This window comes from Gopherus evgoodei, chromosome 1 (genome assembly GCF_007399415.2).
Source record: "Gopherus evgoodei ecotype Sinaloan lineage chromosome 1, rGopEvg1_v1.p, whole genome shotgun sequence".
NCBI lineage: Eukaryota > Metazoa > Chordata > Testudines > Testudinidae > Gopherus > Gopherus evgoodei.
Genome location: NC_044322.1, coordinates 225312706 through 225329889, shown reverse-complemented (window position 1 = coordinate 225329889; position 17184 = coordinate 225312706). Strand labels below are relative to the sequence as shown.

Here is a 17184-nt window from a genome sequence, read left to right as displayed (position 1 = left end):
TCAAAGTCCCAGGATTTTGAAGGCATCTCGTAAATCGTCCACCTCATCCAGTGGCTGTGCAGAGCAGGAGAGAAGAGACGAGTTAGTTGTGCAATGAGCGGAAATGCTGAGAGAGGTGGAGAAGATGAAGGGGACAAGAGGAGAGGAGGGTTGGAGAAGGGAGGAGCCAAAGACGAGTGGGGTAAAAATGAAAGGGAAATGGAATGGAGGAGAGAAGAGATGAGGAAAGTGGGCAGAGGAAAGTCAAGAAGAGAAGACAGAGGGGAAAAAAGGGAGTAAAGAAGAAATGCAGCAGTGGAAGAAGGGGAGGCACTGTATGGATAGGAGGCAAAGAAATGTCCCTCACCAAAAGGATCCGCCGAAGTCTCCTGGACAGACGGACAGAGTTTTCATGCAGCCCCTCCCAAGCTTTAAAGGTCTTCTCCCGGTTCTCCACGAAGGTGTTCCAGCAGTAGAAGTAATCTGCCAAGGAGCAGGAGTCAGGTTGAAGACATGGAGCAGAGTCAGGGATGCCCAGAACAGGACTCAACTGTCCCCAAGGATCATTAGGGCTCCATATCCCTCTATATGTCTCCCCCATGACTCCTTCACCATCTCTCCCCTGTCCCCTCTCTCCAGGCCTCTGTCTCCCCACCTCTGAGATATTGTCTCACCTTTGAAGGTCATGATGGCGATCTGGACCCCAGCCCGGTGCAGGCGCCTCAGCCCCTCAGGCTCAGCATTGCGGTCCTCACAGAAGTACAGCCGGGCGGCAAAGATGCGCAGCGTCATGTTGGGGTAGGCACGCAGGAAGTCAGCCACATGCCGGGCACAGTCATAGCAGGGGCTCCATGAGGTGAACCAGGTGACTCGGTAGCAGCGTCCAGGGTCCAGGTCCCAGGCAGAGATGTAACGCAGGAAGAGCATCTCCACGTGGCAACCCGACTGAGCAAGAAAGAGACAGAGAGGGAGACAATGGGAGAGAGGATGGAGACATGCATGGATGGATATGGGAGGAATGGATGAGTGTATGGGTAGATATAGGGTTGAACTGTTGGCTGGCTGGCTGGCTGGATATGCGGGTTAGCTGATGGATGCATGGGTAAGTAGGGGATGAGCTGGTGGGTGCATTGATGAATATTGGGGTGAGGAGGTGAATACACAGATGGCCTGATGGTTGGGTAAGTGAGCTGATAGGTGCTTGGCTGTATTGATAGGTGCCCGAGTTATGCCATACTTTGTTGCGCAGGTATCCAAAGTCCAAGGAGCAGGAGGTGGCGCTATCCCGACGTTTTACCACATAGCAGAGGTAGGTCTCATGGCGGCCCCGGGCCCAGCGTAGGTTCTTGAAATTGTAGAGGAATTTCTTCTGCTTCATCAGGAGGCTGCAGGGGAACATTTGAGGGGAAGATTAAACTATAATAGCACATTCCATAACAGGGAAGCGACAAAGTATATGTTCAGGGCTCTGGTAAGACTGCACTTATAACATCCTCTCCATTCCTAGGCCCATCTGTACTAGAACTGCATGGTATTCAGAAAAGGGACACAGACAGGGCAACGGGGCTGCGAGAGGAGGAGGGGCGGCCCTACAAGTGGAAATGGAAAGAACTTAATCTACAGAGTTTGGTTAAACAACAACTAAGGTGGGAGGGGATGAAACTGTCGGAAGGGCATAAAAGCAAGGAGGTAGAGCAATTGGTTGAGAGTCTGAAGAGAGGAGACCTGGGGTGCAATTGAGAAGATGGAGCATTTTGGGCTGGGCAATAAAGTAATGTTTCCTCACAGTGTAAGGCTGTGGCAGAGTCTCCAAGGGAAGGAGTGGCAGCCCCATCACTAGGGAGATTTAAAACTAGGATTGGACAAAGCTCTGGAGAGCAGGCTGTATGGAAAAACTTTGCCTTGGCCTCCAAGAGATAAACATGGTGGAATGACAAACATCAGTGGAATGCTGGAATAAACCACACAGGAAGGACATTATAGGGGAGGGGAGAGACCAGCAATCTCACTAAAAGAGTCGATTCAGTCTAATGGAAGGACATTTCTGGACGGAGACCTATATGGATACAAGCCCTAAGTCAAATGAATTCACACATAGTGGCCCTACTCTGGCCCAGGGGGATGCAGAAGTCATAGACTTTTTTCTAACGTGCTTTGCCTCAATGTGGGGTTGCAGCAGGAGCTGTGAACAGCTGTGCTCACTGAGATGAGACACTAACCACCTCCACAGCAATGCAAAACAGAAGTGAATGGGTTAAAAATAATCCTGGCATGTCACCTCCTCATTCTGAAGGGGTGATGTGTGATGGAGGGACTTACAGCAGGTCAGTTGATATAGGGTTTGGGTCTGTAGGGGAATGAGAGTGGAGTAAAGGTTGGGAGAGGGGAGCTTGTATCTGTTGATTTATTGTATCAGGTTTATCTGATTTCAGTCTGAGGTCTGAGAGTCTCAGGGAAACACACATCTCTTCAACACACACACACATACACACACACACACACATACACACACACACACTCTCTCTCTGTATGACACACATACATTGCTCCCTCACACATCTTGCTACCTATCAACATTGTATCTGAGTAACTTGGTATTTAACATGGAAATTACAATCACACTCTCGCTACACACACATACACTCTTCCCTGTCACACAGCTTCATACACATACATACATTACACAACCTTAATTTTTGCACAAACATATGCAGTCATTCAGACACATTCACACACATACATACACCCCCCTCATTCATAGACCCTACAGCTGTCACACACAGCTGCACATTCACACTCACATATCCTTCTGTCACATATATTTACATACCTATAGCACATCCACCTTTACATGTGTAAAGCTTCCTACCTTACACACATATGCCTCCCTCATTCACACAGAGATACAGACACACAACTCTCATTCTCACACAAGGCACACACATCCCTCAGTCACACACATCCTTTGTTCCAAACCCACAACCTTAAATGTATATAAAGAATATTATATGCATATCATATTTCATCCCAGTGTCTATATTATAAACTTAAACTCATAGACATGTAACACACTGACTAAGTTGTGTCATTTCTCCTTATGGATGGTCCACAAAAAGGTCAAGAGCCTACTGCTGCTACCGGTTAATGGAGTTATTCCTTTAGCTCAAATGGCAGTCCTCTGATTTTGATGCCACAGCATTCCTTCCCATGCTGGAGCGTTAGTGTTGCCCCAGATGGCAGAGTACCCTTACTAAATAATCTACACTTCTCCACCCAACATAGCATCCACTGTGGCATTGGACACAATACTGACTTAGAGGGGAGAGAGAACTCCCCGACTGAGCTACTCCTGCCACTCCCTGCAGTGTTTGGGGATTTCTTGGAGGTCTCCCACCTAAGCACGGATGCAGTCCAACCATCCTTAGCATACAAGGTTGGCCAGAAGTACCATACAAATGAGCTGACTACACACATCTCCCCCTTTCGATTTCTCTGTTTGTCTCACTTCATTTCTTAGTGTGTCTTTCTGACTTTCCATTTCTCTCTCTCCTCATCTATCCTTCCTTATCATGCTTGCTTTTATTTCACACTTGTATCCTGTGCACTCGGAACAGTCATATCCAGAGCCGGCACTGGGCATAACCAGACTAAACAATGACTTAGGGCCCTGAGCTGCTCAAGGGCCCCCCCTTTCACTTTTTATGATGTGTTGGGGGGGGCAAAAATAGTCCTGCTTAGGGCCCCCAATGGGCAAGTACAGTTTTATTCCAACTCCAAGCCGCCCTTCAACGCAGCTCTGGCTCTAGTCCACAAAGCACATACCTTCTGGCCAATGGTCCTCTCTCACTTTCAAATGTGGCTTACCGCTGCGGGGTGGGGCTTGGGGGAAGGGAGGTGTGGCATTATCCCCCTTGAAAAGGGGACAGAAAGGGGGCACCCCTTTTGCTCTTGCCTTCAGTATGACTGACCTCAGGGCGTTACAGTAGCAGTACCTGCACCATTACGGGCTAAGGAGCAAGTATAACATTTAGGGTCAAATACCTAGATCTTAGCCGGAGAAACTGAAGGGAAAAATCATGACAGAGGTGACAATTTTGAAGCGCTGTCATTCCATGGGATAGGAACAGGGAGAAATTTTCATTTATTTGAAAATGTTTGTGAACATTTTCACCTTCAAATGCTTCATTTTTCATTTTTTTCTCCCTCCTTCCCCTTTTTAAAAAAATTCTTTTTTAACAATTTTGCCACTGGAAAAGGGCAGTGCATTGGGAGAAAAGGAACAACCGTAAACCAAACAAGCAAAATGATGATCAAATTAGTGTTTTCCAATGTCATTAGAAAAAATGTAAATATAGGGAAGGAAAAAAGCCATTATTATGAAAACTTCCGATGTCAAAAACAGGCAATTTTTTGACTGAGAATCTGTCACTCAGAACATTTCAACCAGCTCTAGTGCTAATTCCATTTCTGACCGTGTTCTTTCTCTGGCTTTGACTCCACTGGGAGTTCTGCTTATAGTAATGACTTCAAAACATGTTTGGTAGGTGGGTATCAACAAGTCAACCCTGGGCAGAGATTAGGAGGTTAAAGCAACTGAGCAGGTTCACACTATAAAGCTAGTTACAAATTTCTGGGTGTTTGCACCCCATGTAGCTTCTGCATAGTTAGAGGGGATGCTATCTGAGTCATGATTATGCTCAGTCATTAAAGAAAGTGCTTAGGTGTTGAGCATATAGATATACCTGTAATATAGATACACTCCCCAAATGTTCAAATCACAGTGAAGGTCCTTGCATGGGAGAACGGTACGCAATTGCACGAGAGTGATTAGGTGATCATTTGGTCACTGTGTAACTGCAGTGCAAATAGAGCTATTGTAAGATGGAATGATCCGTAGCTAGGAGCAAGTATATGAACAGCAGTGAGAGAATGATAGATAGATAGATAGATAGATAGATAGATAGATAGATAGATCGATCATAAAAGCACTTGAATGTTTACCTCTCTGCTCTCCGTACCTATCCTAGTTCTAGAAAGAAAGAAAGAAAGAACAAGAATAATTAGACAGAAATCGGGGAAATGACAGAAAGAGAGAGAGAAATATGTAGTGAGGGACAGTCAGAGAGAGAAAGAGATGGGAGGGAGGGTTGGGGAACTGAGTCAGATGGAGAAATGCAGAGGGACGGCGAGCAGCTGTGCAGAACAGATTCATACCAAGAAAGAAGCCCTGAGTTCTGGTAGGAGGGAGAGGGGTACCTGTCCATGGCCATGCTGGGGTCTCCTTTGAGGTGTCAGGGGTCACAGGGAGGTCTTCTGAGTCACCCTGCTCTCTTGCTCTGTGTGAATGGTCCTCTGACTCGATGTACAAAAATGAGAACTGCCCTCTACTCCCCTCCCCCATTTGTCGCCTCCACCCATCATCTCCCTCCAGGTTTCAGTCTGGTTTAGGTAGGGGAGGAGTTAAAGAGCTCTTTGGGGCCACAGGAACCAGTGAGGAAAGTGTTAAAACGTAAAGGGACTTCAGTTCTAAAAGATGCTTAGCCCTGATTGGCTACTCCCCTCTACCCCCTGCACCTCTCATTGGTCCCCTCTTAGCTCTAAGATATATTTCTAAATTAATATCAATAATAAAATTCAACTAGACAGGAAATGTTGTCTAATGGTTAGAGCAGGGGACTGGGAGCTAGGACTCCTGGGTTCTTTTCCAGCTTTGCCACTGAATCATTGTTTGACCTTGGGCAAAGTCACTTAGGCCCAAGTCCTCAAAGGTATTTAGGCACCTAACATTGATTTCAGTGGGCATTAGGTTGCAAAATACCTCTGATGATCTGGACCTTAATTTCTCTGTGTCTCAGTGTCTCCATCTGTACAATGGGGATAATAATGCTGACCAACTTCACAGGTGGATTGTAAAGCTTTTTTCATGAATGTCTGTAAAGCGTCTGGAATCCTTGGATAGAAGGAACATAGAAAATATCAGATTACTACTGTCTTCTACATTGCTGTTGTCAGTTTCATCCTGCAGGGCTTTGCAGACTGTGCACAGAGGAGTTGCATCCCTTGCTGCAGAACAGCAGTCACCTCTGGGGTGGGACACTGCAGCTGTTTAAAAGTGCACAGCAACACTACACCACAGGTCAGTACAGGACATGGAGAAGAAAACTGTCCCCAGCTGAAAATGCAAGGAAAATGTAGAGAGGCAAATTGTAATGCTTGGTGATGGAATTTAGTCTCCAACTTGACACCTAAATATCATGGTGACTGGTGCTGAGCAAATATGAGAGAGATACGAGAGACTGAGACTCAGGCAGCCTCTTGCAGAAAGCCACATGGGATCTTTAATGATTCTCCTGTTTACAATGCATGGGTGCAGTTGCTGCAGCGGTAGCAGTCTGCCCACAGGTTGTAAATTGCCTGATCAGAGCTGAAGAGCCTCAGTTTTATGTTATGCAGAAGATGTATAAAGCCATTCATTAGGATAAGCCAGACTCATGACTCCAGCAGCATAAATGTACACACTGTGCTTTGCAGACAGAGCTCTGCCCCAAAGTCATAGAGCTTGTTCCTGGGTGATGAAGAGGAGCCCCTGCTGTGTCCGCTGTTCACAGCAGATGCTCAGCACCTTGCAGATTGTGCCTCATTCTAGGGAAGGCACGGAAAGCTGACACCTCTCAGAGAGCAGCTCAGCTCAGGATGGGCGCCAAGAGGGAGATGGGGAGATATTCCACAACATCTCTCCCTCTTTCTTCTCTCCCTGGCAACCATGTTCCATATTGTATGAACAGCCGCAAGAACATGGACTGTGCATTATCAGCACTTGGGCAAGACAAGATAGGGAGGGGCTGCTGGGATATGGCTGTGGTTGTTTTTATAATATTGGAGGAAGTGCTCCACTGGTCTGTACTTGATTTATTTTCTGTGTTTATTTAGCTGACTTTCAAAATGACTGATAGAGTCATATGAAACCAGCACATGCAAAAATATCAGGAACGCAGGAATTGCTGTACTGAAACAGACCCCAGGTCCATCTAGCTCAGTGCCCGGTCTCTGATAGTGACTTATACCAGACGCTGCAGAGGAAGGTGCAAGAAACCCCATACTGGGGAAGTTTCTTCCTGGCTAAAAGTGAATAGGGGCAGATCCAGAGCTAGTGTCAATTGTCATACATTCCATTGATTTCAGGAGTTATAACAATCACACCAGCGGATCCCCCATCCCCTAGCTTTTGATTGATGTCCCAAAGCATGAGGGTTTTATATGCCTTATAAATATGTACCCTAGCTAATAGAATTGCAGGGGACATTCTTATTATTCATATATATGTCCATTTTGAATCTTTCTAAACTCTCGGCCCCTATAGTAGGTTGTATTTGTGAATTCAACTCTTTCGCCATTTAAATTTGGTGCCTTTTAACTGGGAAGGAGCTAAAGACAGGAAAATCATTTCAGAGGACGTTAAAAATGTCCATATACCCCACAGAAATTGCTACTTCTCAAGAACACACCTGCCAGCACTTCATCAACTAAATTAAGGAAGTTGCAGTTCCATTCCTTTTCTGGTTCTTAATTTCCATAGCCAAGTACTTACATCAAATTTTCCACACTGAAAGAAGTCCAAGAACTTTATCTGTTAGCCTAGCTGTCTGTTTAAACAAAGGCTCAGTGCACATACTTGCCGGAAGGTTTAACAAATATCACGTTTCATATGATATTTAACCAGATCCTTCACCTAACACCCCCAAAAGGGGACATGTTGTCAGAGGTTTAACACATTATCCCTACTATCTATAAGCAGGGCAGATTCTTCCTGCTCTGTATGGAACTAGGGAGACAGAGAGAAGCATAGTGGGAGAAAGAAAAAGAAAGAAAGAAAGAATAAATAAATAAATAAATATTTCTATAGAATCTTCTATCGGGGGATCTAAAGCCCTTTGTAAACATTTAATTATTTTTCAGCACCTCTTCGTAGTATGGGCAGTATCTTCCCCATTTTATAGATGGGGATACTGAGTCCCAAGGCGATGACAAGGCTTGTTCAAGGTCACAAGGTAAGTCAACAGCAGAACCAGGACTCGCAGACCTGTGTTCTAACCACTATAATCCCCTCTGTAATCTGCAGAGTGTTTATCACACCTGGGATCCTTTTGGGCGGAAGATACTAGAGAAATGTAAGAGATTATTACCATTATCAATTATTTAGTATCTCTAATGCACCTCTTCCCTCTGTTCCTATCATAATTATTTAATTAAAATGGGAAGGGGCTGGCAATGGGTCATTTCCAGAGATGGCTCCTCCACATCTGTTTCTTTCTCCAGCACAGCTTGTTGGCCATCAGGGCTCATTGCAAGACTCCTCCATTCCCCCCGGAGCTAGCGGAGAGGAAGCCGGGAGCATTTTGGTGGGTCAGGCTGTCCCAGAAGAGTGTTTAGTACCAAAGGGCACCATTCCAATTTGTAATGGGATCTTGTATGTAAACCTGCATCTGTGCTTGAACTCAGAGCTTGGCATATTCAAAATATAAAATGAGACAAGCAGAGAATGAGCCACAGAGAAAAACACCAAACTTGATTTATTTTTAAAGATTCAGACAGCAAAAGTCTGAGAAATGGGAAATAACATTTAGTAAATATTTAAAAGCAATTATCCTGCCCAAAGCAGAGAGCAGGCTGCCTGTTTAGTCAACAGGAAGTCATGTGATCTGTGTGTATAGATATAAATATCTATTTGTTTTTTCCATTCACCACTTGCTCAGAAATCTCATTTTAAATCAAGCGCCCGTGGCTCTAGTTGGCTAATTTTGTTGGCTGAGAGCTAGCAACGCCACCACCTGCTTCCCCTCCCCTCAAGAGAAAACCTCAGAGATGCAGAAAAACTTTCTCTGCTCAGTGGGAGCAGAAGCTGAAACCACCAAGGCGATATCCGTGCACTGAGACCTCAAGCCAAGAACAGCGGAGGAAAGAGGTCTCCTCTCTACTAAACATGATGAGTACATAAATAAACTGATAAGCTTGCTAACTGCATTGAGTATATTTCTTCAGTACTCATAGTGTCTCGCTAGAATTAGATATAGGACAGTAAGACAATGTACAGATTTTTCCCATACAGCTCTGCTGCCCTCAGTCCTGCCCTGCAGCCCCTGTTATTCCAGTGCTGGGCTCCCCACACAGCTCTGCCAATGCCCCTCAGTCCTGCCCTGCAGCCCCTGCTATTCCAGTCCTGGGCTCCTCACATAGCCCTGGCAATGCCCCAGTCCTTCTTCTCCAACCCCTCCCTGCCTGTTTCTCTCTCTCGGTGTCTTCAGACAATAAGGGTTTTGGCCCTTGAAATCTGATAGCTGACACATTATCTATCATTGAGGAATTCCAAGCTCACATACCAGGCTGGAGGGAAGAAGAAGTGTGTGCAGGGGGGAAAGACAGGAATGGGAATTGAGGGCTGGAGAGTTATTTGTCCACCATGCACAGGTGTGGAGGATGTGGTTAGAGCCCAGGCAGCATACAGCGACTACCCTACATGTCTTCACCAGCACGCGGCTGCAGCATGCGGTTGACAGCGTGTCTCATTTACAGTAAGAAAAATGCAGAGTCAGCAATCAAAGCTAACACAGCGTGTCTGCACTGAGATGACTGATGGGGCAGCTGAACTGCTGCCATTTATTCAGTGCAGTTTCTACAGTGCTACTTTCAAGGGCTGTGCACAGGACCTCAGTCTCCAGCATTGTTCATCCATCTCCTTCCCACAGAGCCTCTGCAACCTCGTCCTGGACATACACAGAGAACTTTGGTCCCAGCACTCTCCACCTCTGCCCTTTCTTTGCGCAGACTTGCACTCTCCCCATACACAGCGGGCTTCAGTCAGCATTTCCATGCCACCCGCCCCTCCCAGAGCTCAAGCCCTGCCACCCAATCATCACAGAGTGGACAAGCAGAGGCCTTCACTCTCCAGCACGGAATGTCATTCCTCTCCCCCATGCTGTCCTGCAACTGGGGCTACACAGCAGGCTTAATCTCCAGTTGTACCCATCCTTCCTATTCTGCTGGCCTGCTCCCACCTCCATAGTCCCCAACTCAGGGATGCTGTGACACTCGGTACCTCAAAGCAGCACCCTGGAACCCCCACAATTCACCACTGATATATAATTATGATATGTTCTGTACAAAGTATGCCTTGTGAGGTATCATTTTAAAAGTCTTGATTGGTTGAACATTAATATCCTGTTGGATTGTATGTGCTATCATTGTAGGGGAACTTATGAAGTTTTGCTATGTATGTGCTACTGAAATATGTGGGGAACACCCACAACTAGCCTTTCAGGTACAACAATGGAGTAGCCAGACAGCTCATCAGCACCCATCAAGGAAAGAATCCACCATCCCAGAGACTTCTCAGAGGGAGCACATATACAATGAAGACTGCTTGACCAATGGGAACTGACTGATCCCCATGTCACAGCAAAAGATCTTTCCAGCAAGCTCTTTTCCTCCCACAACTCAACACCTGGCAGAATATCTGAAAGACAAATATTTTGAATTAGGGAAGGGTGGTCCCAGGCTGGAAAAGAGTCCCAGCCTGTGTACTGAGGATCTGTGAACTGTTTGTACTGTCAGGGGGAGACGCTGCTTGATTCAAATCCTGTTTAGCTTGTAGAACTCAGACTGCAAATTCATTTTTGTTTCTAAGGTAACCAACTTTGATCTCTATGCTTGCTACTTATGATCACTTAAAATCTACCTTTCTGTAGTTAATAAACCTGTATTATATTTTACCTAAAACAGTGTGTTTTGCTTGAAGCACCTGGGAACTCTCAGCTCAGTTTACAAAGGCTAGTGTGTCCTCTCCATGTTGAGAGGTGGAGGACTGGGTAATGAACTTACACTGGTCAGGCTTCTGACCAGTGAAAAACAGTACAGTTCTGGGGTGCAAGGCTGGTGATCTGGGGGCAATTGGCTGGAGCTTCCCTATTGATTGTTCATGAGTGTCTGGGAGATCATTCATATAACTCTATTAGTAGGACCCTACCAAATTCAGGGTCCATTTTGATCAATTTCACAGCCACAGGGTTTTAAAATTGGGCAATTTCACATTTTCAGCTAGGTGTTGTAACCATGGGGGTCCCAACCCAAAAGGTCCCAGAAATGGGTCTGATCTCCCTCCCCCCTACCCCTGAGCTGCCATGCAAGGAAAGGACAAGTCCTGTCCCTCCCCAGGGACTCACAGTAAGGAGCCCCGTAATGGAGCACTTCCAGCAGCAGGGGGAGATTGGAGTCACATCCACAAGTCTTCTCCAGTTGCAGGAATCTGCAGAGCTGGAGCTTCCTGCAGCAGGGGGAGGCACTCTGAGGTGGGTCTGATCTCCCTCTGAGAGTGAGAGCAGTTGTGCAGGGGAAGGAGAAGTCCTGTTCCTCCCCAGCCCAGCCAGGACTTGCAGCTAGAAGCCCCCTGGCTGAAGCACTCCCAGCAGCAAGGGAGAAATCAGATTTCATGGGGAAGGGTTTATTTCATGGTCTGTGACACTTTTTTCATGGTCATGAAATTGGTAGGGCTCTATCTATTGGGTGTGTCCCTGCCTGTGGATGTCTGTGTAAGTGCAGTACCTGCCAGAGGTTTCTGGCTTGACCCGGCATTACAGTATGAGACGGATACGCCAGGTTGATGGGGCAGAGGTATGAGCAGTGCCACAGTCCAGGTTGCACCCCAGGGACCCCATCACAGGTACCCAAAAGGCCTTGCTCTGCTCCAGAGCCGTCGATCTCTCCCCTCTGCCTGGTCCTGCAGCCAACTATATCTCCCTTGACCTGTGGTACCTGGAGACCTGAGGTGGCCTTCTGCAGTCAGCTACTAGATCTGGGAAGAAACTCAGCATTTCATCATGAAGTTATTTTTCAGAATGATAGCAACCCAATTGTGGTTGTGGTTTCACAGCCCAAACCTGCCTTCTACACACTCTGTTCTGTAGCTGCACTGCTGTCAAGATATTAACAGCACAAGAAGAAGCTTCGCTCAGGGAAGTTCAGTAATTCCTGAATTCAGTTTCTTGCCACAGCCTGGCTCTGTTTCTTACAGAGCCACAAGCTGGGAGAGGCTGGGACTAAAGTAGCTGGGAGCCCTCCACAGCCCGCATTCTTAGGACATTCCTTATAATGCCTCCCACTAGGACCAGAGTTGCTGAGAACTACAGCAATAGTTCCTGCAATATTCCATGCCCTAGCTGGGAGATACTGGGAATGAAGTAACCATGAGCTCTTCAGAGGCAGTGTTACTGCATCTTACAATGCCTCCTACTATCAAATGGAGAGTCATTTTCTGAGGTTTCCAAATCTCTCCCTTCCCAGTCCCCAATTAATTCAGCCAGGAGTAGCCATCCAGGAGCCTACATGCTGGTCTCTAGAGTGACAATGAAGGTAATGATGAACCTATCTTGGTCCAGATATACACAGCTTCTCCTGGAATGGATATTTCAGCTGGGCTGGTGTCAAGGCTGATTCCCCACTCTGGCATGTCGAGTGCAGAAGGTGGGGGCCCGCAAGGATTCTAAAAATTTATACTGGTCACTCCAGGCTTGTATTAAACTCCCAAGGTTACAGCTTTTTTCTGACTGTGGATGGGTAGATGCTGCCATCACCCAAATGCAAAAAATCCCTTTGAGAACCCTGGAAGGCACACTTGGGAATTCCTTCCTGTGCGGTACCCTCCAGCCTTTTCACCCCACCTCCGGGGAAGAGCTGAGAAAGAAAACAAAGAAAATCAGCTGTTGCTGTTAGGTAATAAAGCAAGTCCTCACTCACCTCTCCAGCACCCGAGTTCGTGCGGAGTTGGTATGGGCACACAATTCTGTCAGAGACCAGACACCAATGCGTTGATCAACGGGCTCACACTATCCTTAGCTCTCAAAGCTTTAGATTAAGTGTGGCCCCTTTATTAGGGGTGAGCATCAATATTTATACACAGAAGTAAACAAAGTGATTAACAAAAGATAATGGTCATGCATAATCAATCAAGATTTTACAAGAAAAGCAAGTTTAACAAGTAAATGCATAGAGATAAAGGCTAATGGCTACTTGAGAAAAAGGGGTGTGTCATGAGTAGTTTGCAGGTCAGTGCTTTGTTCGATAAAGGGTTCAGAAAGGATTATGCAGAGACGGCCAGTCTGGGTGTGTTTTGGCTCCCCAAAGTTCACCAAAAGTTTAGACCCAACATTCCTCCATTTGTAGCTTTGAGATAACTATTAATCAAAAAGCTACACCCTATTTCAAGATCTCAAGGGCCGCTTGGCAATTTCAGCCTGGGCCAATTCGAAGAGAGTAAGGCTTTTAGCTGAAGTGGGAAAAGAATAAACTGACTTACATGAGTTTATGAGGGAGGGGACACACTGAATACAGCAACACAGTATTATAAGGACTACTATGGCCCCAACAACACCCACCAAGAGGTTTTTAACCCACCCAAGTCCGGGCAGCCAATTCCATAAGGCTCCCCACCAATCATAAGGTGGCTGGCCAGAGGAGTAGTTTTTAGCCATTTCCCTTAGGTGTTTGGTACGTTGAAAAGTGTCAGAGTAGGTGTCATTTACAAAAACACAGCATTCTTCATTTATGAGGGCGCAAGTTCCTCCCTGGGCTGCTAACATTATATCTAAAGCCATTCTGTTTTGCAAAGCTAACTGGCGCAGCTGGGACATTTCCCCGGCCTGATTTTCAAATAGGGTTGCAGTTTTATTGGTCAAGGATTCTAATAGTCCCTGTAGACGGATGATAGCACCCTTCAAGCTAGTGTGACCAGCCCACCGTTGCCAGGACAAACCATCACGGAGATTAATATCTCTGTCAGTTTCACGGATGTTACGAACGTGGGGAAAATGAGGGGGAGTGAGGGAGATGCGAGAAGGCGGTGCTAGCCATGCCAAATAACATGACCCTGCCCAATCAGGGGAGAGAAAATAATAAGCCTTGGGCCCGCACACCCAGTATGTTTCATATAATGCGTTTTGGGTATTCCATTTCTCAAAGTAGGAGGTAACCCACCACCCGTTGTACCACTGTTCCCCTGGTAACGCAGAGGGGTCGTTGTGTGAACTGCAGAGGCACAATTTGATAGTGTTGTCCTCAAAGGGCAGTGTAGTACTGCTTGAGCAGTTGTAGAAGGCAATTGTGTATCCTTTAACAATTAGTTGGACACCCTCGAGATTTGAGCAGGGCTTTTTAAAAACTGACTCTGAAAACCTGCCCCTCCATGAAAAAGTTGAAAAGGTTGGATCGGGGTGAGGGATCCACATATGGGATAAGTGGGATGCGCAAGGCTTGAAGCCAAGATTTTTACTAAAGGCGGTGCCATTGAAATATATGTTGCATTTACTTGTTCCCACAAAAGTTGACCCTTTTTCTTTAACAAAACACAGTGATCCTGTTTGATTGGTTACCCTGAGATATTTGTTAATGGGCACTCCTGTTTTGTCCCATGTAAGATTGGGTTGGACTGGATTTTTTATTCTAGTCGGTGGCATCCAAGTCATATTAGCAGTGGTTAGGGGAATGGGTGTGAAGAGGAGTCCCTGTGCTGCATTTACTGGAAATTGAGTACATACCCAGCAATCACTTCTATTTCCTAAAATACGAGTTTTAACCTTGTGGGAATATCTAATAAAAGCATTATCTTCATAAGCAGAAAATAAACTAAAAAAGCATAAAAAAAACATACAGTTGTTAGAATAAAGGGTCCTCTCATTTTTTTCGAGTCAATTTAAGTCTAATGTCTGAGAGAGGTAAGCTGGTCCACTGGTCGAAGGCAGTGTCCTCAGTGGTGACAAGAGCTGCTGGTCCGTCACTGTGGTCCACTACGGCTGGCTTGACGTGGGAGTGGTGGATCCAAGATTTGCGTCCTTCCAGGAACACTGCAGTCTGGGTTGTCAAAAGAACCTGGTGGGGTCCAGTAAACCTTGGCTGGAGGGTGTCGTCACGAACGAACTTTTTGGCCCAGACGAAGTCCCCTGGTTGGAACGGGTGGATTTGTTCCTCCAGCGGCACGGTCTGGGAAAACTGCGAGGCTTTCCAAAGGGTACGGAGGCGAGCCTGTAGGGAGAGAAACTGACACGCGGTCATATGATCCCCTCCCAATAGTGAAACATCAGCACGTGGTAGCGCCCCGCCTTTGAAAGGGGGGTGTCCATAGAGCAGTTCAAAGGGGGATAATCCCAATGCGCGGGTTGGGCGAGTACGAAGGTGAAACAGGACCAAGGGAAGTACCTGAGGCCACTTTAATCCTGTTTCCTGACAGTATTTAGCCAATGTAAACTTAAGTTCCCTATTCATACGCTCAACTTTCCCGCTAGACTGGGGGTGGTAGGGTGTATGAAAGGAGTGTGAAATGCCCAGTCCTTGTTCTAAACGGCCAAGGACATGACCAGTAAAGTGAGGTCCGCGATCTGAGTCGAGCACAAGAGGGATGCCAAAACGGGGTACAATGTCTCTAAGGAGAATCTTCGCCACTGTGGCAGCAGTACAATTAGCAGTAGGAAAAGCTTCGACCCAGGAAGTCAGAGGGCAAACCAAAACAAGGAGGTGCTTTTTCCCAAAAGCCTTTGGCATATCTGCAAAGTCAATTTGAAGATGTTGAAATGGAGCAGCAGGCGGAGGTCTTCCACCCTTAATTTTGTTAAGAGGCGGAGCAGGTCCATTACGCTGACATGTGCTGCATGCTTTCACTATTGATAGGCAATAGGGTTGAATGCCTGGAGCATACCAAAAGCGAGCGATAGTGTCCACGAGGGCGTGCGTGCCGTAGTGACCCCCTTTATCATGGTGCCAGCGAACTGCCACGGGGTATGTGGAGCGAGGGAGGCAGGCTCGGCCATCTGGCATAAGCCAGGTCCCTTTGACCAGAGTGGCCCCGAGGCTTTCCCACGATTGTAGTTCAGCAGCGGGTACTGGTACGGGGTGCGGTGGAGTAAAGGAGGAGGTTGCAATAGCCAATGTGGGCATGGCTAAAGGTAAGGTGGCAGCCTTCTTGGCGGAGGCGTCAGCCAGGGCATTCCCACGGGTGACGGGGCTACTATCTTTAGTATGGGCCCGGCAGTGAACTACAGCCAGGACAGAGGGTTTTTGGAGGGAGTCCAAAAGCTTGTGGATGAGGGGAAGGTGCTGAATGGGTTTACCGGCAGCTGTCTGGAAACCTCGAAACTTCCAGAGGTGGATATGACAATGCACAACTCCAAAAGCATATTTGCTATTAGTAAAAATGGTAACGGTCTTACCAGCGGCCAACTGGCAAGCTCGGGCCAGGGCATAGAGTTCAGCGGCTTGGGCTCCCCAGTTGCCTGGCAGTGAGGCGGCCTCTTGAATGTCCCATTCAGAGGTGACAGCATAACCTGTGAAACGCTTGCCATGAACATAGAAGAAGCTTCCGTCCGAGAAGAGGATGCAATCGGGATTGTCCAGTGGCACGTTAAACAGGTTGTCCCTTATCTGTAAGATGCTGGAAACTACTTTCACACAGTCGTGCTGATCCTGGAGGACTGGCAGGTCAGGAAGCAAGGTAGCTGGATTAAGGGGTCCACACTTTTCAAAAATTAGGTTAGTGTCTTTTAAGAGTTCGGCCTCTAGCTGTTGCTGACGATGGGCCGAAAAGACTTGGGTTGTGCCCCTACGCAGAAGGGCTGACAAGGCATGAGAGGTCCAAACCGTGGTAAAATGACCCAGGATTAGGCTCTTTGCCTTTGTGATCAGCAGGGCAGCTGCTGCCAGAGTTCGGGTGCAGGATGGGGTTCCCTGAGCGACAGGGTCGATTTGCTGAGAGTAAAAAGCAAGCGGGAAATGGTGGGGCCCGCTCAGCTGGGTAAGGGCACCACTAGCAATTCCGCCCCTCTCGTGGACAAAAAGGTGAAAGGGTTTGCTGTAATTGGGGGGGCGGAGAGACATGGAGGAGGCCACACTGTCCTTGAGTAACTGAAAAGGCTTGAATAGTGTCCGGGGACCACTGCAAAGGGTCAGGAGCAAGGTTAGCAGTGAGTCGGTGGAGCGGTTTGCTTAACTCCCCGCAGGATGGCAACCAGGGGCGACAGAAGCCAATTAATCCTAAGAAACCTCGAAGTTGTTTCTTGGTGTTCGGTAGAGGGCAGTTTTGAATAGTCTTTATGCGGGCTGGGTCCATCTGTCTTCCCTCTGGGGTTAACAGGAAGCCCAGATATCGGACCTTCTGTGAGACCCACTGAA

General features: G+C 47.0%; 1 protein-coding gene across 1 annotated transcript; it reads right to left on the bottom strand.

Moving 5' to 3' along the window:
* Positions 1-5249, bottom strand: AICDA (activation induced cytidine deaminase). The gene is made up of 5 exons (XM_030553003.1): positions 5236-5249; positions 1217-1364; positions 654-924; positions 347-462; positions 1-54 (listed from the first exon to the last, which is right to left on the bottom strand). The coding sequence occupies exons 1-5, from the start codon at positions 5247-5249 to the stop codon at positions 1-3; spliced, it is 603 nt and encodes a 200-aa protein (XP_030408863.1).
* Between the last annotated feature and the right edge of the window lie 11935 nt (positions 5250-17184).